The sequence below is a fragment of the Coccomyxa subellipsoidea genome (genome assembly GCF_000258705.1).
Source record: "Coccomyxa subellipsoidea C-169, whole genome shotgun sequence".
NCBI lineage: Eukaryota > Viridiplantae > Chlorophyta > Trebouxiophyceae > Coccomyxaceae > Coccomyxa > Coccomyxa subellipsoidea.
Window position 1 is genome coordinate 907298 of NW_005178029.1, and position 24088 is coordinate 931385.

Sequence of the window (24088 nt, forward strand, 5' to 3'; positions counted from 1 at the left end):
TGCATCCATCAGCTTTGACTGTCAGACATAAGAACTGTGGGGAAGCCAGGGTGCAAAAGCACCCAGATAATCGTCTTTCAGCTGTAACACTCACCAACCAGCGGACAAATTGAGTTGAGCCTTCGTGCATGAAAAGGCTGGTGACATGGCTTTGCAGACGGAGCTGTGCCGCAGCTGGAAGGAGTCAGGCTCATGCCGCTACGGATCCAAGTGCCAGTTTGCGCACGGGGAGAAGGAGCTGAAGCCTGTGCAGCGCCATCCCAAGTACAAGACCGAGGTGGGCCACCTTGATCCCTTATGTGACCTTCAACCCTTTTGATCATGGCAAGAACATGTGTGGGATGACATACACTTGTCTGGTCCTTAGTAACCCGTTTTCAACTCGATTCTTGCATTAATGGCAACGTGAAATCCACTACATTGTGAATCGCCAGGCATGCACAGTTGGCGACTGCTGCTATGCATGCCTCATAGCTCGCTGTGTTGCCGTGCAGCCCTGCCGCCAATTTGCAACGACTGGCGCCTGCCCCTACGGCTCCCGCTGCCGCTTCATCCACAGCGAAGCCTCACAGACCTCGGCTGCATCGCTGCCACCCTCCGGCGTCACCGGCCTCACACCAGGCGCCCACATGCTGCCTGGCATGATGGACAAGGCGAACAGCGCACCCGCCAACTTCATGCATGCGTCGGCCGCTGAGCAGGGACCCCACATCGGCACCCTGGGTTCTGTCATGTACCCCGTGAAGGCAGCTGCCAGGTGAGCCTCGCTGGCATGCTCCATTGATCATTTGTTGCTGGTTGTCAGGAGCGCTCAATTGGTGACTGCAGCTCCATATCACAATGTAAACCCGCAGCATTTGCTGCTGGTATTATCTGTGGCATGAAGCATATAAGCATACTAAGGCATGCATGTGAAATCCCTTCCTGTGGATGCTGGCGAGAATGCGGCACATGAAATGACAATTTCTTTTTGCTTGCAGTGGTTGGGATGACACTGCTGCTTGGAGCACTGCGAGCTGCCAGAACATTTTCCCTGCAGCTGACTTGCCGCCTGACCATGCCCTGGGTATGAATGGCCATGTTGATATGAGGGCCCTGACCGGCCACGGCACTCACATGGATGGTGCGGTTTGTGCAACGCTACTGCATGCATCCCCACAATTTTAGTCAATGATACAGATGAGCAGCCTCTCAAAATGCATAAAGTCGCATGGTGCAAAAAGCGCAGTGGGTGACTGGGCCTGCCATTAATATTCGTCTTTGTGTCAACAGGTGGTCTCAAGGTGGATGCTGCACAATTGGCATTCTGGTTGCAGCTTCTGCAGCCCAACTTCATGGCGCCTGTGCCTTGCGCTGAGGTGCCTGGCATATTCATGGGAAATTTGAATAATACCATGGCACCCCAGTATGCTGCATTCAATGGTTCAGAGGACAAGGTGCGTCTGACAAACCTGCGATGGCTTCATTTTTCATTCAGCTTGCGTATGGGAATGGCCAGATGCATGGCATGACTGATGCAGCAGTTGTCTTAATGACATGGCCTTGGGGCTAATTGTTTGATTGTGCTTCCAGGCATCATGGTATGCCCCATTGGCAAGCACTGACACCCCGGCAGCACCCCTGTCAGACACCGCCATGCGCAGGCTGCCTGTGTTTCAGAACCTGAGCTGCTGGTAGTCACTCAACTGGCCAGCGCCCAGCAACGGATGCCTCCAGGAAGAGCGCAGCAGTCAAGCCAATGCAGCCCAGCAATTAGTGGTATCCTATGTCCTCACTGATCTTAAGTGAAGCTGCCAACTTGAGGAGCAGGAAAGGCGCCAAGCAATTTGTGCTTGCTTTCATTGGCAATTAATTTGAATGTCCTATTCCCCACCGGCTTGGTGATCGGATTGCAGCAACTGCTGGCATATGGCCATCAGCTTTTGTCAGGAGGAGTCCCTTTGCACATGACGCAGAGGCATCTTCTGCAGTTTTCCAGTGTGCTGCGTCCTGCGCGTTGTTGCTATGCATTGCTAGTTTATGAACGCCAGGGAACTCAAGGCAGCTCAAGAGCATGGGTTGAAATCTTATCATGTTGTCACAATGGAGACACACAATGACAAGTTATGAGGGTAGTGTTATAGTGCTAGAGGCCTTCGAAGGCCTTAGAATTCTAGGTGAGCCAGGCCCGTTTCACCAGGCCTCTCCCAAGAGGTAGGCTTGTGCAGGGATGGATTGAGGGGGCTCTAGCAATAGGGATGGGATACTATCAGTCCATGTATTTGGCAGGCTGGTTCTGTGCTGTTCTGCAGGAATCAGAGTTGCTCTTAGCCATCCTCTGCTTTGCACAAGCATGATGCTGATCCTTCTCTTGTCCTGCAGTGCTTTGTTGTGAGAAATCGCTGATTGTATGTCTGTTTGGCTGGTCACTGATCGCACATGAGCAGTTCATGTCATCAAGCCTTGCCACCCTGTTCCATGGGATTGATGTCTGCGCAATCCTGTTGGTGGCAACTGGCCAATTTCAAGGAGAAAGCCAGAAAAGGCTTGTTGAGATGTATGGATTTTGGGATGAGGAAAACCCTGAGGGGCTCAGCTTGCGGTAGATGAGGTTTGATTCTGCTAGTGTCTTGATTTCATTGGGTGTGCTGTCCTTCTAGGGAATAGAGCTGAAAACATGAATGCGCTACTTCAGTGTTGGAACACTGTAGTATGATTGTAGGATGATTCATCAGACCATTGTGGAGGGAACAAATGCAATTGAGGATTTGACTTTGGTGAGTTTCAGGCTATGTGTCGGATATTTTCAGGAGGGACCGTTGCAAGCACTATATGATCGGGTGGGGGCAATTGATTCTGAATGTTGTTCAATCCAATCGGCTGATCAGGCCGTGTATTGTAGTATGTCTGTATAGCGATGTGAGGTTTGAGAAGATCAAGCATATGCTATTTGTTATATTGGCGTGTTCTGTGATTTGCAACGTACATGCATGATTGAAATTGCAGACAGTCTTGCGCTGGTGTGGAACTTCTTGCACTTGTGTCTTAAATCTGATGCGGACAAATCATGACCTGATGGCTTTCATTTGCCAAGCTTGTTTTCTGTCAAGACCCTGCGTCTCCCTTGCAGAGGGATGTAACAATATGCCGAGACACCATGGCTGCACTCACTAGCTATGATGCGTGATCTCAATCCCCTCAGCGAATCGCAATAGTAACCATAATCTGTCAAGTTTCCAGAAACCTCTGCAACACGCTCTCTCACGGCCTTTTTGAAGCATCATACAAGCTCACTGTTCAACGCCGATTGCATCAGTGCGTTGCATGCACTCTGATTATTGGCAGGCACAGTACCGGGAAAACAACCTTCACTTGTCCAAGGGCATTGAGCAACAGCTGCAGCAAAAGTGCCTGGTGAAGGATTGCAGCATCACAGGTGCTGCTCTTCAAGAAGGCGTTTTCAACCTCTGCCAGCGTTCACATCAACAATTCCGGTTCCAATGGCTATGCCCAGGATAATAAACGGCAGCAGTATTGACACAATGCCAATGATGGCCAGAGGATCCTGCATGCATGCAACACATGTGAGTGTTCTGCAAGTCCTTGCTTGGCCAGACTATCTGTGCATCTGCATGTATCAGCTGGAGGCAGTCCTTCAATTGAGAACTACTTAATCACAAGAGACTCAACACCTCGATTGGAACCCACTGACCATACCTTCAGGGGGTTCTCCCCCTTCCTCTCAGTTGCTGTCTGCCAATACCTGCAAACATTCCATGCGCTCAAGTGCTGATCCTTGCTCATAGTACTGCAGGAGACCTTGGAGGGGGTGACTCACTGATCAGGCTCCTCTTCGCGAGACAGGGTCTTTTTGTCATCAGGCCCTGCAAAAGCGGGAGATACATCAATGGGCGATGGCGCATGAGGCACTGCTTCACAAAGAGAGACTATTATCCAAGGTTCAGTTAGGTGGAAGCTTGCTCTCACCACCACCAACTGCAGCAACTCGAAGGACACCAGCTTTTCCCCTTCTCGTGCATACAGACGCCGATTTGAATGCATAATGACCATGTCGCAGGCTTGCAAGCGGAGCTGATCTGAGCTTATAGCTTTCGGAAGTGCTCAGGATGGTGCATCCGGAAGAGGCTACACACTGCATAATGTTGGGAGTGGCTCAAACTCAAAATTGCTTATTTGTGTGCCTTCAAGCTTCAACAATTGAATTGCTTAGAATTATGATCCGATTTTCTCCATTCATTGGACATGATCCACTGGATACGCGCAGCGTTTCCAACAAGGTGGGGCTAGGGGAAATACCTCGCTGCAATGGCAACTTTGCGTGCTTTTCCAGGAAATACTTCAGTTCTTCAGGTTGTTAATTGCGGAATTGCACGGCATACATTGTGTCCGATCTGCCTGCAAGTACTGGGAACACCATTTTGCTCTAGATCGAATCTGAGTTTGATTACAGCATATCATTTCGGGATCATCGGGCTGCTCATTCCGGCTTTAGTTTGTAAGGCAGCTCTGATGACACAGTAATATGCAGAGATGAGTGCCGAGCCGGTTCGAAAACTGTATATCACTCTCAGGCGCAGTTTTGCTGGGACTCGTGAGACGCAACGCAAGACCCTGGAGTCACTGGGCTTGCGATATAGAGAGCAAACAGTGATCCAGAACAATGATGGATGCACCAGGGGCGCGATCTCAAAGGTACTTTGCTGGCGAATAATTTGCAACGGCCAGGCCTGCCACCTGTAGCTCTTTCTCAAAATTTCATTGCCATGTCTCAATTGAATGCTTCAGTGATACACATATGGCAACACAGGTGAAGCACCTTGTGGAGGTGGAAACTGATCAGGCATTCGCAGCTCGGAAGGCAGCAGAAGCAGCAGCTCGGGCGGCAAGGGAACCTATCAGAGTCCTACATCCGCGATGAGGAGTTTGTGGCAGTATGCAGCCCTAGCTGAGAAGTTGAGGTTGGCCTGAGCAGTTCGGCATCCTGTGCAAGCCTGGGCGTCCGGGGAGCTAGACCTCGAATTTCACGATGCTTCTGGAACCAGCAGACCTGTCACAGCAACAGAATGGGCGGGAGACTCTTGGTGCAGGTGTAAGCTGAGCAAGCATGCAGGCATATAGGTGGTGATTTATCCAGCACTGGACGTAAACAACTGGCGAGGTTGTCCTGATCTGCACGAGCAAGGCAGCTTGATCACGTGTGGGCTTTGAACCTTGTGTCAGAATAAGATTCTGGATCTGCGGGCGCAATTTAGGCTGCACCAATTGCATCCTTGCACTCAAACAAGACCGGCGCCTGTTGATGTCCTGTTGATGTGCTACTGCAGCGCCAGACGAGACAGCATCAAGAGCTTCCCAGCTAGATTTCTACATATTCTTTGCAGCGCGCAGTTCTGACATGTCAGCGCCAATCTTCCTGTGGATTGCAGATGGCAAAGCCTGAAGCATGCGGCTAGTTAGACTTGAGCGCATTGCTTCCTAGGAGGCCCTGCTTATTACACCTGCGTGATCGCATGAGAATACCGGCAATTTGCATGAATGGTTGAGTGGCAATCACGGTGTTTGCTTGTGCATGGTCTTGGCAGTGCTGCACTGCTACAACTGCGGCATTGCGAGAATCTCTGAAACTAAATTAATACAATCTTATCTGCTGATCCCATGGGTTGACCTTTAACATCCAGTACAACTCCCAGGGATATGTCCTGCCATGCAGGCAGGATACAAACGAAATGACGACAGACAACTTCTTTCTTGTGAATTGATCAAGACAGTAATGCTGGGAGAGCACCTATAAATATGCAGGCGTGAACATAAACCATGTCATGCCTGCATCTTCTGCTCTTCATAATATTGACTGTCTCTGCAGACGCTAGCATTCCAACTGGATCACGCAGGTGGAGTTGTTTGCCTCACTGTGCCTGCCCTATCTTTTCACCGTGGACTATATTTGTTTTCAAGAATTTAAGAGTACGTAAATATGACACATTTCTGCAATCGAGCGTTCTGATCTATCTAGAAGTTTGATGAGGTGACCTGGCCATTCGATGCCTCAGGCCTGGCGATCAGCTGAACGATCAGCCACTTTGTTCATTTTCTTCAGATAAAGTCGACTGTGGTATGCCGAAATCAACGCCCATGCACTCTAAGCAGCATATAAAGCGTTGTACTAGGTTCTTGTTGGGACTTCATGCCGATCTCCACTGATAATTTCCTGGGTGTTTATGACATTCAAAGACAACATTGGGCTCCCTGCAGGTCTATTCAGACCACCCGGAAGGAGCAGCTGTGAAGCAAAGGGATGCTGCTGGGATGACACCAGTAGACCAGCATGCTTCTTCACAAACAACCGGCCAGTCCCAGACCCTCTGAACAGCGTTCAAGTCCATCTATTTGAGTGGTCCTGGAGCGACGTCGCCAAGGAATGTAAGTGCATATGCATGACTTGCAACGGCTGCTGCAACTGCGCATCCTGCAGAATCATCCTGCATTTTCCATGTCATGAATAGCCATGATGATTACACTGCATGCTAACCTTCATTTGTTGGCCCAGGCGAGTTTTTGAGGCGTGCTGGCTACACCGGAGTGCAGGTATCACCGCCACACGAGGACATTGTTGTGGATGACTATCCTGACAAGGACACGAGGCAAGAACCATGGTGAGCAGAGAAGCTACCCTGCTCATGACGCATGCTGTAAGCTTCTGCCTGTTCAGGTTGCCGTGGGCCGTCATACAAGCAAATCTTCCTGCTAAATATTGATCAAAGCTCTGCAATCTGACAAAAGAGTCTCCTGAAGCCTTGAAATGAGCCTGTTAAGTGTTCTATCCTTGCAGGTGGACAAGGTATCAGCCGGTGTCATACAAGTTGGTCAGTCGCTCCGGGGGAGAAGAGGAATTTGTGCAGATGGTGCGCAGCTGCCGCGCGCATGGTGTGGACGTCTATGTGGACGTAGTCATCAATCACATGGCTGGAGGGCAGCTGGGAGACCCGCCCAAGCGAGGCCGAGCCTCCACTCCTTGGCAGTACAGGTCCACCCCTAATCAATACCCTTGAATTGAGAATGCTTGCTTGTGACATGCGCAAGCTTTACAATTAAGAAACACAACTTAAAGCTTTCCTTTTCAAAATTGTGGTAGAGGGGAGCTGACAAGAAAGCAATTACATGGCAGGCAGGGCTACGGGGACATGTTTGGAGCAGCGGATTTCCACAGGAGGGCTGGTGCTGGAGTTGAGCAGCATGGCAACTGCCAGATACAGGACCAGGATTTCTTCAGCTGCTACGACTGCGTGCAGCAGTGCGATCTGGGAGCCCTGGCTGACCTGGACACCTCAAAGCCCTCTGTCCAGGTGCATTCAGCCCCTCTGGTGCTGAATTGCTCCCTTGTTTCTCAGCTACTCACACACTCAGCCATGCTAGCCTCAACACATCGTGCCAAGCTGTGGTGCATGACACTGCCATAAAAAGAGTGGCAGGAGATGCGCAGCTTGAGCGGCAGGTGTTGTGGTCCTGCAGGCGCACATCACAGAGTACCTGAATCGACTGGCTTCGCTTGGAGTTGCCGGCGTGCGCATAGATGCTTCAAAGCATATGAACCACTGGGATGTGGGGAGCATCCTGCAGGTGCGGCCTGTGCTGCGGTGCTCATGCATTTGTCAAGACAGTTCCACGATTTCTTAATTGTGAACGCAAGGGATGAGTTCTATGCACTTGCACATGGAGACATGGTGCCTGCAGGGCGTCAACAGCAGCCTGTATGTCTACCATGAGGTTCTGGAGGGCTGTGGGGAGCTTGTGAAGCCCACAGAGTACACTGGGCTTGGACAGGTGCTCTGAGACCTCCTCACGGGCACTCATCAACAGCAGGCCCCATTACTCTCGCATTTGTCAAATCAAGTCGCAAGCAAACACTTACTGTCTATCAACTGTTGGCTCTTGCATGAAAAGCAGCTGCCAGGTTAATTCCACAGCCTCCACCAAGAACCACCAGGCGAGCCAGCAAGGCAAGGAAGCATGCAGGCAGCATGAGGATGACATCATGTGATCAGATGGTGACATGGCCCAGGTGATAGAGTTTCGGTGGGCTCAGCTGGTGTGGGAGCGCTTCAGCCAGCGCAACCTGCAGTTTCTGGGCAGCGAGTACATGCCGTGCGGCCACCTGCCGTCCGCCAGCGCGCTGGTGTTTGTGGAGAACCACGACCGGCAGAGCAACTGCCACGTGCCCGACCCTGAGGCGCCCTGCATCTCCCTCACCTACCAGGACGGCGAGTTGTACAAGGTGCGGCGCCTCCTGTCACCTTCCTGTCTGAGGAATCAGCAAACTAGATGCGGAGTGGCCCTAATACACCGATATCATTGTCTGCTGCTGTTACCCCTGTAGCTAGACATTGGAGGTCTTTGTCTTGCCCAGAGCGCGGTGCCTGTCAGCGATGGGCATGCACTGCCAAATGCCTTCAAAGTGCATGTTTAGTAGGCACTGGTGTCATACAGGCTTTCAGGTTCTTGTCACACCATTGTAAACAGTAACTTAAATTGAGGGCCAGGGGGCAAGCATGATTCTTATGCATGCTGGGTGCAGACGGCGGTGGCCTTCACGCTGGCGTACCCCTATGGCTCACCACAGGTCCTGAGCAGCTACTATTACAGCCGGCATGGGGATGGCGCTCCCCGAAAACCGGTGCATGGGGAGAATGGAGCAGTAAATTGCGGAGACGGCGCCTTGTGGGTCTGCCAGCACCGCTGGCCAGAGATTGCGAACATGGTAAGCCCTGCACCTGTCTGCTCATGCTCTTAGCAAAGTATTTGGTTGAAGAATAGTCCTTTCTTCCTCGCCATGCAGATAACTTATTCTTTGCACATTCTTGGCGCATGCCTTATATTGATTATTGCTCGTGTGGGTAGGTGACCACGTTGCTTGCTGCGCAGGTGCAATGGAGGAAGGTGGCTGGGCATGCTAGCATATCCCACTGGTACCTGAGCCCGGACGGCAAGCAGGTGCAGTTCAGCCGAGGGAGCGCGGCTATGATCATTCTGAATGTCGCGGACGCAGATTTCCACGGGAGACTGTTCAACACGCAGTTGCCTGCAGGAGCGTACTGCAATGTGCTGAAGCGGGGCTGCGAGAGGGTGGAAGTATTAGGTGATGGGTCATCTGCAGGGGAGGTGACTGTGTGCCGTGATTGTGCCCTGGCCTTGCACGCCAATGCGACGGTGGACAGCAGGGCCCATTGGGACTCGTCATAATGCCGTGACAAGCCGGTAATGGTAACACATGTGTGTCACTAGAATTTTACACATGGTACTCAATGAGTACTACTCATGGCATTCTGCCTGCCGGGCAATTGCACCAATGATCCTGTGTGTCGTGTTACACGTACTATTATGCCATACAACATGATGAAACAGTGAGCACCTGGCAGGCGTGCCGGCCCACGCTGCAACCAAGAATCATTGCTGCGATGCCCTGAGAATGCACCGCGTTTCCAGCGGCCGCGGCTGGCAGCCAGCAGCATGTGCATTTTTTCTTGCATTGCTGACGCCAAAGCTAGTCCTGATGAAGGTCAACCGGAAGGGCAGATAGATTGCCTTCTTGCATGTTTATCGCTGCAACTTTAGGTGAAGGGCAAGTGGAGAGGGCAAGCTTTAGGGCAAGGGAGATGCTCAATTGCAAAGGAGATGCTGTAGTAGAAATTTCTGGGTGGTTCGACGCGTCCACCCCGGCTTCGTCGCAGAAATGGAGGTTGTGGGGAGATAAATGTGCACAGTACTCTTCAGGAGGATCGAACGTTTATATATTTCGCTACGGTCCTCAGGAAACACATCTATATCTGCAGCGTCTGGCCGCGAACAGGACCCAGCATGCTAATGTTCAAATCGGCCTATGGGTAATACGGGGAGCACTCGTTCAGGGGCGAAAGCTCTTGCGAGTGCAGCGGCAGCTGGTGATATCGATGGAGCTCGAGAGGTGCGATGCTTCTGGCTCCCAGTAAAAGGCTCTTGAAGCGGGGGAGAGTTCAGTTCTACCGAGACTTACCTACACCGGCACGTCGCCGTGTTAGCGTATGCTCATTCCAAGTAGCGTGCACTCGCTGCGGAGATCATGGACCATTAGATCCTGATAAGACGAAAACGTCAGTTCGCATGAGCAACACGAAGCCATTTTATTGAGGTGATCGAGGCTCAGAGAGCTTGAAGTTGGGTTGGTCCTCTTACTTTGAGCTTGTCAAAGAGTACATCTCTTCTCCGTTTCAAAGATTTGGATGATTAGATCAATGCTCCCGCTGAAGGGATCCAGGCATGGATCATCACGATATGGAAGACGTAAGAACGCAGCCCTGTTTCAGTACAGCCCTGGCTTTTCTTGAACTTTGGCGTGCTCTGGTGTCATGCTGAGATTCTCTAATGTGGTCATCGTGCAGATCATCACTGCCAGCCCAGCAGCCTGGCTGAACACCTTTGGGGTGAGGAATGCCCTGATAGCAGCAGCAGGTAAGGCGCCGACGTGCCTGACACCTTCTCGCTGGAAATGGCTCTCTTTTCCTTGCTCACTGTCAAGAAAAGACTCACATAAAGGCTGACAGTAACCTGTTGTGCAGAGCAAGGCAATGGGAACCTGCTGAAGCTCATATGCGAGAGCGGCGGAGTGCAGATCAGACAGTGCATCAATGCTGGAGCCTCGAAAGGGCAGGCGCCGCTCATGCGAGCCTGCATGTACGGGTGAGAGCAGTCTACCCATGACCCAAGAAATCATAATCACTCAGGACTTCTTGCAGATTCCTCAATGCCAACAACGTCTGAAGGCGCTTGCCCTTGTCCCCTCAATAGCGCACCTGGACACTTCCTGCAGACCTCCCAAATCAAGGCAGAAAGTTGTTGGGAGCCGGTTCTCTGCCGTTGATGCAGCAGCACAAACAAAACAGCAAGCGGGTTATTCTGGGTCATGATCGTCTGCCTGTTGTGTAAACAGGTCGCCGCAGCACGTGGAGTGTGTGGCGTTCTTGCTGGTGCACGGGGCGGACGTGTATGCTCAGACATCGCGCGGCGACAACGCCGTGCACATAGCGGCCAAGCACGGCAACGCTGGCTGCCTGCATGCGCTGCTGAGCTCCCGGCCTCAGGCGGATGGCGAGGGGGGGACCGTGCTACTGGGAGAGGTCATCGTCCAGGGAGACACTGGACCCACCAAACTCATCGACCTGCACAATGGTAGGCCTTTGAAACCTGCAATTGGCAGAATCTCTATTTTATTGTTGTCCTAGTACGCTTTTCTGTACAATTTGTTCTGCAGGACTAGTGCGATGGGTAGTGACTGAAGAGAGTGGGTGGAAAGTGGGCCCTCTCAAAGTACGGGGCAGTGCTTTGAGGGGGATCACAGGGAGATGGGGCACTTGAGAGGAGTCTGGTGACGACATGGACTCATGATATGATTTGATGGTTTGGATTGCATGCGGCAGGCTCTGGGCTGACAGCGCTGCATCTGGCGGCGATCAAGGGCAGCGTGGCAGTGGTGAGGGCGCTGGTCAGGGCTGGCGCATCCATGGACGCGCCGACCCTCTCAGGGGTCCTCAACCCAAACCTGTCCAGGGGATCGACGGCGCTGCACATTGCTGCTGCGCGAGGCCATGCCGCTTGTGTCTCCGCTCTGCTTGAAAGCCAGGCAGCCATCCCAGGCAAGCCTTCCTTCTGCCACATCATTTGATTAGCAGCAGCTGTCACAGGACTGCATGCCTACAAGTTTACACCACGCTCACTATTCACAATTGCGGCTCTAGTTGCGATGCAGCCTGAATTGCAAAACGTTTGGACCAAACTCCAGTCTGCTGATCGAATGGTACTCGTGGGAAAAGAGACACACCGTGATTTCTGGTGTGTGCAGGCATGGAGCTGCAGCGGATCCGCAATGCGAGGGGGCTGAAGGCGAGCCAGCTGGCGCGGCTGGCAGGGCACCACTCAGTGGCACGGTTGTTATCAGAGGCTCACATTGCGCCGGCGCTGTCGGGAGGGCACACCTTCTCAGACACGCCCCGCCAGCCGCGCCGCAGCGCCCACGGCAGGCCGGAGCAGCAGCAGCCGCAGCAGTCCCGCAGCAGCCGCGGCCCTGATCGACTTCAGGTGTCCCAGGAGGCTGTCATTGCCGCAATTGTGCAGGTGGGCTAGCCCTTGAAGCCCCCCGCTTGCTTCGTTTCGGTGACGTGGACCATTGAAGCAGCCTAAGGCTCGCACGTGTTTTGTTACAGTTGGACCAATGAGCCTGACTGTGCCTTGTGTTGCCTGCAGCGGGCCAAGCTGCTGCTATCCCTGCGAGCAGTCACCCTGCACATGGAGTCAGGGTGTCATACATCAGCAGACCCTGCCAGCGAGGTACGCGCGCCCATCTGCTTCCCGCCCGCCAGCCACTCTAATATTCTTTGAGTTCTGGTTCATGCATACAAATTCAAGGATGTTCTCGATAGGCTTTCAAGGATTCCCTATCGCCACTCTCTCATGTGTTCTCCTGTGCCGGTGCAGGAAGCAGCACTCAACGCGGTGGCGGCGGAAGTCTCGGAAGCGCTACGCAGCAAGGGGCCCCACGGCCAGCCCACCGAGTCCCTGTCCACGCTGCTGGGCCTGTTGGCTTCCCTGACAGACTCCACGAGCCCTGTAGCCCAGCAGTACATGGCTGCATCAGCACCGTCTGCAGCACACTCCTCTTCTCAAGGCGTAGCTGGCTCCAACAGTAGCCATGCGGAGGCCGCAGCTCAGGACAGCAGCTCACGGCCGCCGGAGACATCATCAGCTGTAGGAGAGCCGAGCAGCTGCTCGGGCCTGAAGCGCAGGTCTGAGGGCTGCGAGGAGCGGCCGCAGCAGCGGGCGGCCAAGGCATATGCGGCTGGGGCGCTCGTGCAGGCGGCGCTAAATGCCATGGCGGCCGGGGTGCAGGGCCCTCAGCCGCCGACTTTCCTGACGCCTACCAGCTCCGCTGCCGCCGCCTTGGCTGTGCAGGTCAGTAAAGCCCCATATAGCACCTGGAATCTTCCACATCGTTGCAGTGACGACAGCATGGCGACCCGCAAGGACGGAGCATGCTCATTGGGGTTTGAGAGGGCACATTTTCAAGGTGGAATTTGACACACTGCATGGAAAAGCTGCAAGCATATGGGGCAGCTGCATGCCTGCCTAAGTTTTTGCGCTGCCCATCTGAAGCCCATCTGAAGCCCTGGGTTTGTGGCAGGCCGCTCTGAAGAAGCTCTCCTCGTCGCGCCACGGCGCGCGCACGCTGGCGTCGGCAGGCCTGCCGGACCAGCCGAGCACGTCGGGGTCGCTGCACAGGCAGGCGTCCAATGTCAGCGTGCGCTCCGCCGGAACGGTGGCCAGCGTTGGAGCATCCAGCAGCCGCAGCGGTCGGAGGTAACCTCCCTCTTCTCTTGACCTCCCAGACCACCGCAGACCTGATTTTTTGCTTCCAGGGAGCTGGCATTGAATTTCTCCTGTTTAGCCACGCACCCTCTTTGTGTCACCTGAAGGTGATGTTACCCCAATGCATTCTCAGGGATGCGGGCACCATCCACCACAGTTCAATTAGTATTTTTGCTGTATTGGTGATTGATTGATATGTTTCATTCCGTTGCAGGCACCGGCGGCAGCACGGGCTGCGCCAGACGCTGTCGGGGACGCTGACGCGGCACGGGTCGGCCTCGGAGATGCTGTCGGCCATGACGGCCGGCCACACTGCAGCCGCCTCCGTCTCGCGCCGGCGCCGCCACTCGCACCGCCGTAGCGGCAGCTCCGGCAGCGTCTCCGCCCTCATCCTGTCGCCCACTCCCCCCAGAACCCCGCCTGCCCCCAGCGCTGCAGCCGACCCCTCCTCCGCCGCAGCGCTGCAACCGCATGCCGTGCCAGCCTTGCTTATCCCGCCTGATGCGGCTGGCAGTGTAGCGGTGGCAGCGGTGTCTGCGCCATGGCAAGAAGCTGCTCGAGAAGTTGCGAGCGCAGAGCGGGAATGGGGAGAGCAGCGCGCGCATGCAGCAGTACACAGCGAGAGCGCGGCAGAAGGCCCATCAGAAGCGGGAGACAGCCTGTCAGAGCCCTCTGAGGCCGGCACCTGGGCCTCCCCATTGCCAGCCGCCAGTCCAGCGCAGCTCCCTTTGCTTCCATACAATATGGGAGAGGGGCCGGCGAGCCTGCACGCCGGCCCCTCGCAGCCACACCTCAACGGCATCAGCGAAGACCGCAGCCCGGCTGCTGATTATAGCACATCACAGGCTGTTCAGCCGAGTACGCCTCAGCCAAGCGGCAGCATGTCAGATGACGCCCCCACCGCAGATCTCTCGCCGTTGGGCCAGGGCACTCGGGGCATTGCCCTCGTGAAGTCAGCCTTCCAGGACCAGCAGGCGCACAGCAGGGCAGGACCAGATCAGCCAGAGGACGTTAGCGCTGCAGGGTCGAGCAGTCCCCAGAATCTGGCCATGGCTCAGCTGCGCGTGCGATCCCGCCTCTTCAGTATCTCAGACGACGTCCCGGAGCGGGTATCCCCCTACAGGATGGCGGGATCCCCCACGGACCCCTTCGAGTCCGCGGAGCTGCTGGGCTCAGACAGCCTGCCCAGCAGCCCATTTGGCGAGTCCAGGGCAGGCGACGCGCTGCTGCACAGCTCGGACAATGCGCTGGGGCTGGTCAGCAGCGGCGGGGAGGCCGCGCACAGCTCCCCCGACAGCCTCTTTGCTCGCGGGCGCTTCATGCAGACCAGCGACGTGGCTGAGCTGCTGCAGACCTCCTGCTCCGGCGCCGGACATCCTGCCAGGTGGGTGTGCACACCCTCCCTCGTCCAGTTCTAAGTGAGGATCTGAATAATTGCATCTTTGCTACGTTAGCTTCTTTTTGTGGCCAGCGGTAGTTTTTATATTCCGAGCGTTTTTCTGATGGTAGATATGTAGGCCTTAGAGTGTTGGGCTCATCCAAGCAGTTCCATTGTGGGTTTGTCATTGAGCAATGAAATTGTATGCTTGCAGTTATGCGGAGTGGGGTGGGCACGGGTACGGGAGGGCGCGCTGGAGCAGCCACGGCCAGGAGAGCATCCTGGAGTCGTGCGACATCGAGGGGATTCTGGGGGATGAAAACGCTCCAGCCTTCGACACCCTCAACGCAGACCAGCTCGCCCCCTGGCGAGCACAGGAGCCCAGAGACACCCTGCGAACACGCCCCGCCCAGCCGTCACCCCTGATGCGCCCTCTGCTGGAAGACCATGACCACATCGAAGGGGCAACGCCGCCGGCTGCAGAGGTCGCCGCTCCCCCGCCCCCGGGCTCGGCAGCGGCGCAGGTCGCGCAGGCATTCGGCCGGCGCCAGAGCATCCCAGCGATTGGCGCGAGCTCAGGAATCACCAGCAGTGCTGCGCACCCCTCAGTGGCGCCAGCGAGCAGTGTGGAGGAGCCTGATGCAATCAGCCGCCAGGGCTCCGTCGCTCCGCCGCCCGGCGCGGCGGCCGCGGCAGTGGCGCGCGCGTTCGCCAGAATCAGCATGGCCGACAAAGAGCCCGCGCAGCTGCCCACCGACGCTGCTCAGGTGGCTTACAGGAGCGCTGCAGCGAGACTCCCAGCACCTGATGTTGGCAGTGGTGGGCAGTGCACGCTGCAGAGGGAGGGCTCTGTGCCTCCCACGCCGGGACTGGCGGCTGCTCAGGTGGCCAGCGCCTTTGCGCGGCTGAGGAGCAGCAGCAGCAGCCCCAGAGAGACCGACACCTCTGACAGTGGCCGCAAGTCAGTTGACAGGCCTCGCATGTCAAAGGCCTACCAGCACAGCCCCAGCCTGCTGAGCAAGCTCGGGGCCTGCAACGGCGGCCTGGCATGCGGACACTCCCATGCAGCCGCAGAAGACATCCTGATGCCTCATGTGGCTCCCGCGGAGCAAGACAGCTGGGGAGAGCCGGCTGCTGGGGACATGCAAGCAGCGCTGGAGAGGAGCAGGAAAGACACTGGCGGGTCGCGGGATGGGCGCAGCATAGATGCTGATATCAGCAAGGGCGCCGCAGGCAGTGCTGCTGACGTGAAGCCAGGCAAGGGTGACGGCAAGGGGCCGAGCAGACACTCCTGCAAGGGCAAGGAGCGCGCATCTGCTAAGACCTGGACAGAGGTGGGTACACTACAACACAGTCACTTATTATACAGTCTTCACCTTGCAGTGGTAACTTGTAGGAGGAAATCTGCCCCCGTGTCTTGCTGCATGGTGTGGGCACCAGGGGCATGGCTGTTCTGTTGAGAGTGCAACGTAATCGAGGCATCAGGTACAGTTTTTAGCACAGGATGAGCGCTGAATCGTGATAGTGTCGTGCGCAGATGTGTGCCATATGCATGGACTCTGGCCTGGAGATCAGCATCGCAGGGTGTGGGCACTCATTGTGTGGCCGCTGTGCGTACCAGCTGTGTGCGCGAGGCCTGGCTGCGCCGGTTTGCCCCTTCTGCCGGGGCGTCATCCAACAATTCGAGCCCATGATCGTCTCTTAGGCAATTTGAATCCTAACACAACAGAAAGACCTAGCTTTTCCCTGGAACACGAGGCAATCACCGTTTGTGCCGAAATCCGTGGCGCCAAATTTTGTGATGTTGTTAGGCCCTGTGCGTGTCACAATGCTGGTCAAGGCCCCCAAGAGACCAAGGAAATGGCGATGTATTTTATGCGCATGCGGTTTGCATGACTTGTCCACGAATTCAAACAAGACAGTATTTTTTGAATGTGTTGTGCTTTACAGCTTGTGAGCCAATGATGACATCTGGCAGAAATGACTCGAGGAATTTTGCTTCATGAAAAACAATCTGACTCGCCAGCCGTGCTTCTTTTAAGAGCAATGGCGTGTGAGATTTTGGATCAGTTGATGATTAACATTTACATTCATGTGATCACAAGTGTATCCCTTATCGCAAATTACTGTGCGGCTGCCATGAATAAAATTGTGTTGACCATTTTAGAGACTCCTCAAATTCTGGGAAAGCACCACCGGTTCTGTATAACAACTGTGGTCCTTGAATGGCTACTGTCCTCAAGCACGCGTGTCAGAGTAGGCAGTTTTTGGGCGGATTGTCTGGGCTTCTTACTCTGTCCAATATGAGTGAGCGAACGTGTGCTATTGACCTGGAATAGCTGCTAAAACAGTCCTCATCTAGATGTATGCTGGCTCTTCTCACATGTAACCCAGATCTTTCTCGATATACGACTCCCCCGTCTTATTTTCGTACTCGAGGTTTGCTTCTGCCCAAGCCTTTTTGAATTTCTTGAAGGGTGCGCTCTGCTGGTGCACCTCTGTCAAAGCTGCTTGGCTTGTGTACCTGGGTATTCAGAAAGCATGAGCATCAGTACGAGCACAAATCCATCATACAAAATACCAGTAATACTGGACTCCCATTCAAGCTACAATTAGCATCCCTTGATATGAGTCAGAAGCAGTCTATCCCTGTTGATTAGCGAGAAATAGGGGAAGTTCTTGTGCCTGTACACGTACCTTTCAAAGATGATGATCTCCAGCGGATTTTTGTCTGAGACAGACAGCTCATAGGCCAGTGTCTCAGGTTCATGATGGACAACATACTTGGCTAGAGGCTCGAAGAGGCTGATGAATAGGTCTCTGTCACGGATGGTTTTGTACTTGTGTGTGATCACGAGGAGGAAGGCCTGCGGATGAGTCATGCACTCAGTGGCGAGGCATCTCTGTAAGAACCATTTGACATTCATGTTCTGCATTGTTGTCTAAAGATTTTAAATTCTAGGCTCATTTATCGATTTCTGTGCCAGAGCTCGGGTACAACTCAGGCAGGTGAGGGCATTGCCAGCAGGGTGACTCTCTGTGATCCTGGTGCAAGGAAATTCACCTTTTTATTTTTCTTCCCGGCCGTTCGATCCGTTGTTGCTGATTTTCCCAATAAATATGCGCCTGCTGCAGCAGTGACAGCAACAAAGGCAGGGACCAACCTGTTCATCAGGATGGGTGAAATTTTTGGTACCAAAGACTGATTGTGCCCTAACGAATTCGATCAAAATATCTGATAAGACAAGGCAGTCATCTACAATCGTGGAAGGGTTTCCCACCATTGCATTGCAGAATTGTTCCCCATGTTGTTGGTGATCTGCGGAGGATCAGTGTGAGCAAACAATGCAAATTGATGCCCACTGAAAACCCAAACGTGTCTGAGGAATTCAACAAATTGTTTCTGTCAATTTTTTCTCTTCATAATATTTTAATTTTGAAGAAAAATTTTCTCGGCAGAGGATACGCAATGCATGCTCCATCGCCTCGGCTGAAATCCCACTGTGCGAAACTCGCTGTTGCCGGATGAGCCGACAGAAACCTCGTCCCGACCTTAATATGTCTTGATCGTTATACACGTAAATCATCGATGACCATGTGATTCAAGCTGCCTTTCTTTGCCTTAAAATATAGATCTCAGTGAGCACGCACGTTCCTCCTTTGAGTGTACGAAAACAGAGGCACCTCGTCAAAGACTAGGCACACAGACATCGATCTGACGAACAGTCCTTGGCTCCCTTGTATAGTCGATTGCACCTACCTTTTGGCAGAATTAGCGAGGATCGGCCGCGAATCGTACCCTTCCAAATAATTTTATTGTAGGTGGCAGCCTGGCATGGAGAAATAGTTCACTGCAGGCAGCAGAGCAAACGCTAATGCGCATCAGAAGGAGATAAATAAGAATCACATGTGAAAGATGACATCTGTGGATGCTGCACACGGGATCACAGACGCGGCGTGAATAAGACCAAGCCATCACTCCTACTATGGAGCATGGGGACCCCAAATCTTCTCCTATAACTGCTCATGACGAGTCTGCAATAGAGACAGAGCAGAATGAGGTATATTCTGCGAGCCAATCGCTCCAGACCGGGTTCATGCTGTGCAGGAATGCTTTACTGATGAGTTGCATTTCAGTGATCTGCAAAATACTGAAGGGCGTTGTTACTGCCTGCAGACGGGCGTCAAGGGGCATTGGAACAGAGAGTTATATCACAACCCTGGCAGGCGCCCCGCAGAGGTGAGAGGGGCCACCAGGCATACTGGCAGACTGCACCTCCTGTCTTTATAGATCGAATTCCTGGAAGCTGATGTGAAGATTGCCTTAACACTGATCCCTGAAATATGGTTGTAGGTGGAGGCAGGGCCTGTAGATCCTGAGAAATATGCACTCTATCGATCACTCACAGATCTGCGAGAGCCGTACAGGTGATTGTTGACGCTACCATTGCGTGCACAAAGTTTCATTTTTGATCGTTTTAGTGAGTGCTGATCAATTCAGTGAGTGTCAAGTATCCTGGGTCCACACACCACCTGATTGTTCTGTGCCGGTGCGCCCCTGCAGGATACCTGCGCCGTACTTGGTGGACACCAAGAAGTTTTTGGCTCCAGAGCTGCCAGAGGCGCCCCTCATTGTCTTCATCAACTCCAAGTCTGGGGGCCGTGCTGGGCCCAAGCTGACAGAGGTCCTCTACCACACACTTGGCCACGCGCAGGTTTGTGTGACCTTTTGTTATTTATTCCTCTGGAATTGTTTATCCGGGGCAGTGAAAGAGTTGGGAGGACATGACAGGAGAGTTTCCATTTGGTGTGGACTGATGGGCTGAGGGGTTTTGCATGTAGGTGTATGATCTGCTGGAGTACCGCCCAGGGCCGGTGCTGAAACACATCTGGAAGAACCTGGAGGCGCAGGAGAGAGCTGGGGATACCTGGGCCCCTATTGTGCGCAGGTGAGCACGCCAGTGCCAGAGAACTTGCATACAGTTTCTTTGGTATATGCAAATCCCCACCCATTGAAGAGCATTGCCGCTCTGCCAATTGGAGCGCTGTGTCAACACAGAGGCTGATCACATGATGGCGGTCACATTCACGACATCATTACTTCTTTAGCAAAGCGCCTGAAGGGAGCCCGGTATGATGTGCAGGAAGATGCGGATTCTGGCGGCGGGCGGTGATGGCACCGTGGCGTGGATCCTGAAGACGATCAGGGATCTGGAGTTGGACCCTGCCCCTTATGTGGCTGTCATGCCTCTGGGCACCGGCAATGACCTGTCGCTGTCCTTCGGCTGGGGCAACACCTTCCTGCAGTCCTGGATCGATGTGAGCACCCATCCTGATCTTCCGGCCAAGCACCTGCTTTTCTTTGAAGTGTACTACTCATCTGAATTTCTTCATCAAGAGTGCACGGCATGAACAATAGCTGCAGAAGATTCATATTGCCGGCTTGTTTAACCTAAAGCAGGTGCATGAAATGAGTGTGTTTGCAGAAACACATCACGATCTACGAGACGCTGAAGAGGATAGGCGATGCCGAGCAGCGAAACCTGGACACCTGGAGCATCTCTCTCACCTCTGGTGAGCCCTGCATGAGCCCATGGCATACATCTACACAACCTACCATGCATGACCATGCAATTGATCAAATCCAACACAGAATTGCTGCTTGACTGCTCTGCTGGCTGTTACAGGCCAGGGCAACATCTTCAAGGAGTTGCCGCACTCCCTCGAGGTGGTGGACTCCAGCTCTGTTGAGCCACCCGCACCCAAGGATGTCAGCAAGGTACTAATCTCACCTTTTGAGGCGGTGATTGTGGTTGCTTTATTGGTTTGTTACCATGTGTAGCTCTAAATTTGTTATGCACGCACTTCCTGCCAAGAGGCAAGCTTTGTCTGCAGACCAGCTGCAAGTGAAGGCTGTCATACATACTACAGCACCATATATGGGGGCCTTCTTTTGGGCATTTGTCGATGTTCATAACAGCCAGCCTTGTGGTCCCTGGGAGAGTGGATGGTCCTGAGAGCGTTGCATGGTTGTCCGCGTGCAGGTGAAGGGCCTGTTCTGGAACTACTACAGTGTGGGCCTGGACGCGCAAGCGGCGTACGGCTTCCACAGCCTGCGGGAGAAGCGCCCCTGGGCGGCCCCCAGCCGCATGATCAACCAGGGCTGGTACGGCTACTTCTCCTGCACCACCGGCTGGTTCTGCAATGCGCCCCCCGTCCGCAACAAGATCTGCCTCAAGGTGACCTCCGCTGCCCAGCCTGTGCCATTTATTGCACATCCAATGCCCTATAGAACTCTTTCTACCTTTACTGCTTCTCACATGCACTCCTATCTCCGCCCAAACTGAGTTAGTCACATTTCACTGTGAGCTACTGCATCTGCCCTTTTGCAGATTGTATAAGTGGTGGGCACCAGCATGCAAGTGGCAAGGCACATGCTGCAAAAGGGTACAGAAGAGCCCCAGAATAGGGATCCAGAGGATCCTTGTGTCAGGCTTTTGAGGCGTGCGGGTGCTTTTGAACTTGTACAGGTGCGCAACGTGGCGGGGCAGTGGGTGGAGGTGGCGATGTCGCGGCACATAAAGGCGCTGGCGGTGCTCAACCTGCAGAGCTACGCGGGCGGCCGCGACCTGTGGGGCCTGCGTGACCCAGCCCGCGACGCCGCCAAGGGCTGGAAAACCCCCATCTTCAACGACGGCACCATCGAGGCATGGCCCAGCCGCACCCTTTCTGCTTGCACTTAGGCGAACTCTGCGACAGGCATCTCTGTATTATGTCTCATGGCACCCACAGACCCAGCCCGTGGCTTTGTCGGGCTTGATGACTGATCACACCGTTGGAGACGTCAATGCCTGCCATTTTGAAGTGGCCTTCGGGTGCTTACTAACCGTTTTGTTCCTGGTAGCTGGGCTGCGGATCTGACAGTTTGAGCATGGAATGGCTGTGCACTGAAGTGACGATGACTGGGTGCTGCTGCAGGTGGTGGGCCTGCGCAATGGGTGGCAGACGGCGCTGGTGATGGCAGGCCTCACCACCAAGATCCACGCCAAGCGCCTGGCCCAGGGCACCGAAGTGCTCCTGGAACTCCGCGCAGGAGGTCAGCCCTGCTTCATGTCTGGTCCACATGAGGCCTTACGTTGTCTTGCAATATACGCATCACACCAGACATCTGTGGGCCCGTGCAGCCAGTTATCTCTGCTCTTGTTTACACTGCCCTTGTTGGGGCTTCTCCCGCTGGATCATAAGCCGGAGGTGTTTACATGCATCTGCCTTGTGTGTTCAAAGGGAAAGGCAGCTGCGTGACGTCTTCCGTTTACGCAAAGTATACCGAGCGGGTGTTGCTGTGGTGCAGGTGTGACCAAGGGCGACACGTCCCTGACGCACATGCAGCTGGATGGAGAGCCCTGGCCGCAGATCATCCCGGCCGGAGACAGCGAACCCCTCAAGGTGCGCCCGGAGTCCCACCCTCCTGAGCCTGCACGCCTTTCTTCTGCACTTCTGCTCAGTCATGCCAGCAGGATCTGCAAACTACTGCTGCCAGCTCATCTCACGGCATCCCCTGATACGAAGTTCAGCAGACCATCAGTTAGAGATGACTCTGTGAGGCCCGAGGAGCTGCTCACACATGCCTGCCGGAAAGTCTGGTGAATAGCAGTTTTCACTGTCATCATCAGACCCCATGCCAAAGCGTTGCAGTTCCAACGTCATGGGGGCAAAATTCGGACTGTATGGGACTCCTTCTCGTGCCCGCCACAAGCAGCGCAATGTTGTTTGCTGCCATGGATCTCCTCATCGTGTCTTTTAAGACCCAAGGGCATGACAAGCACTGAAACACCCAGCTCAAATATAAACCATACTGGCGCAGGTGCACATCAAGCACGTGGGCACAGCGGGGATGCTGTTCAACCCGATGCAGCTGCGCGGCATCGCGCCCAAGATCCAGAAGCTGGCCGTGCGCGAGCGCCGCATCAGCGCGATCAACGAGGACGCCGCATCGCTTTCGCACCCCGGCCACTCACTTCCTCCCCCCGGTCCCGGCCCCCTCCAGCCCTCTGCCCTCAATGGGGCACACTCTGGCCTCGACAGCGAGCCCGCCTCCGCGCAGCCGTCCCCCATGAAACGCCTGATGTCAAAGCTGCCCACTGTTCGGAACCCGCCGCGCGCGGAAACTGTTCCGGGCATTGCTTCGCCCATCGAGGTGCTATTCTGTTCTGTCTCACTGCACCGAGCACAATGCTGTCGCAGCCATCACCATTATGCACTGCCCTTCTGTTCTGGATGTGGATCTCCGCATTGACCACTTTTTCATGCTCAGGAGCCCAGCACGCTTACTGGGCAGCTATCCACCTTCTAAGCACGCTTGGTGCTCAGTCTAAATCTCCCCGGGTTTTAAATGCCTGCTAACTATTATACTATCACGGGGGTCACTGATTTTTGCGCTGTGTGGGGTGTGCAGATGAAGGAAGTGCGGCAGCCGGACGGCGGTGAGGCGGCGAGGACAGAGGACAGCGCTATGAAGAAGAGGGTGTCCGGTCTCGCGCGGCGTTCCCAGGACTCCCAGCTGTCGCAGGAGTCCCCCATGCGGCCGAGCGCACCTCCTGATTATCCCCTGCCGGCCGGGGGCCCCCTGGATGCTGATGCTGAAGACCCCAAGACCCCTGATCGGCCCATCACATCTGCGCAGAAGAAGTGAAGATAGGCAATCATGGAGGGCTCAGATCTGCTTGCTTGTCAGTTCTTTCTTTGCCATGTGCGGGGCAGGCAAACTTGAGGAACACTGAAAATGTCGGTTGGCAGGATGATTGGCTAGAAAGAGCTTGGCACAAGCTCTTGCTACGTCAAAGTAGAGGTCTGTAGCAGTGCAATTAGTTGTCAGCCGCCCAAGCCTTGTGAGTCGTTGAGAAACTATTTGCTCAATAGCATCATTATATTCATGTTAGTGGCCTGGTCCAACTTAAGTGTGCTGCTACTTTTTTGTGATAGTGACCTGTTGTGTCAAGGATGAATGAGGGCTGCTGGAGAGCAGCAATTCTGCCTAGTTATCCGCCTAGTTGATCCGGTGTTGTTCCGGAATTGTTGCCAGTCATCTTGGGCCTAAATTTTAGGCACATGCATTGACAAAGACGCTGCCTAGCTGTGAGCTCAAGGGTGTGTGGTTCGGTTGTTGATGTGTGAACTCCTCATACATGTCATCCAAATTGACATGACCAATCTTTCAAAGAATTGGTTGCATTCAAATTCTCTCCTGGAAGTCTAGAGGGTCTCTTGACTCCATCATGCAATTCTGCTGCGAACAATGTATCCGTGTGGGCATCAGCTGGT

At 54.2% G+C, this 24088-nt stretch overlaps 6 protein-coding genes across 6 annotated transcripts; 5 read left to right on the top strand and 1 right to left on the bottom strand.

Moving 5' to 3' along the window:
* Positions 1-154: 154 nt before the first annotated feature.
* COCSUDRAFT_9841 (hypothetical protein) lies at positions 155-557 on the top strand (the record flags this gene model as incomplete). The annotated part of the gene is made up of 2 exons (XM_005645291.1): positions 155-277; positions 495-557. Coding segments are annotated over 2 exons (186 nt in total), but the record flags the coding sequence as incomplete, so codon positions are not given.
* A 3792-nt stretch (positions 558-4349) lies between these two features.
* Positions 4350-5649, top strand: COCSUDRAFT_54236 (hypothetical protein). Its single transcript, XM_005645292.1, has 2 exons — positions 4350-4692; positions 4808-5649. Exons 1-2 carry the CDS (start codon positions 4531-4533, stop codon positions 4916-4918), a joined length of 273 nt encoding a protein of 90 aa, XP_005645349.1. The 5' UTR covers positions 4350-4530; the 3' UTR covers positions 4919-5649.
* A 1532-nt stretch (positions 5650-7181) lies between these two features.
* COCSUDRAFT_83531 (hypothetical protein) lies at positions 7182-7830 on the top strand (the record flags this gene model as incomplete). The annotated part of the gene is made up of 3 exons (XM_005645459.1): positions 7182-7343; positions 7510-7617; positions 7732-7830. The coding sequence occupies 3 exons, from the start codon at positions 7182-7184 to the stop codon at positions 7828-7830; spliced, it is 369 nt and encodes a 122-aa protein (XP_005645516.1).
* A 7628-nt stretch (positions 7831-15458) lies between these two features.
* COCSUDRAFT_54237 (hypothetical protein) lies at positions 15459-16974 on the top strand. Its single transcript, XM_005645293.1, has 2 exons — positions 15459-16101; positions 16305-16974. Exons 1-2 carry the CDS (start codon positions 15490-15492, stop codon positions 16470-16472), a joined length of 780 nt encoding a protein of 259 aa, XP_005645350.1. The 5' UTR covers positions 15459-15489; the 3' UTR covers positions 16473-16974.
* Positions 16975-17146: 172 nt separating this feature from the next.
* COCSUDRAFT_83532 (hypothetical protein) lies at positions 17147-18074 on the bottom strand (the record flags this gene model as incomplete). Its single annotated transcript, XM_005645460.1, has 4 exons — positions 17147-17291; positions 17465-17634; positions 17832-17931; positions 18049-18074. The coding sequence occupies 4 exons, from the start codon at positions 18072-18074 to the stop codon at positions 17147-17149; spliced, it is 441 nt and encodes a 146-aa protein (XP_005645517.1).
* Positions 18075-18823: 749 nt separating this feature from the next.
* Positions 18824-22803, top strand: COCSUDRAFT_67242 (hypothetical protein; the record flags this gene model as incomplete). Its single annotated transcript, XM_005645294.1, has 11 exons — positions 18824-18828; positions 19332-19482; positions 19610-19716; positions 19912-20086; positions 20254-20341; positions 20455-20546; positions 20812-21006; positions 21298-21474; positions 21746-21863; positions 22119-22213; positions 22632-22803. Coding segments are annotated over 11 exons (1374 nt in total), but the record flags the coding sequence as incomplete, so codon positions are not given.
* Between the last annotated feature and the right edge of the window lie 1285 nt (positions 22804-24088).

What these genes read in the sequence shown, in the direction of transcription:
- COCSUDRAFT_54236 (XM_005645292.1), top strand. Translation starts at nt 4,531, where the DNA reads ATGAGTGCCGAGCCGGTTCGAAAACTGTATATCACTCTCAGGCGCAGT. An exon ending in CCAGGGGCGCGATCTCAAAG is followed by an intron (nt 4,693 to 4,807) that starts GTACTTTGCTGG and finishes ATGGCAACACAG; the next exon opens with GTGAAGCACCTTGTGGAGGT.
- COCSUDRAFT_54237 (XM_005645293.1), top strand. Translation starts at nt 15,490, where the DNA reads ATGGCCGACAAAGAGCCCGCGCAGCTGCCCACCGACGCTGCTCAGGTG. An exon ending in CTGCTAAGACCTGGACAGAG is followed by an intron (nt 16,102 to 16,304) that starts GTGGGTACACTA and finishes TGTCGTGCGCAG; the next exon opens with ATGTGTGCCATATGCATGGA.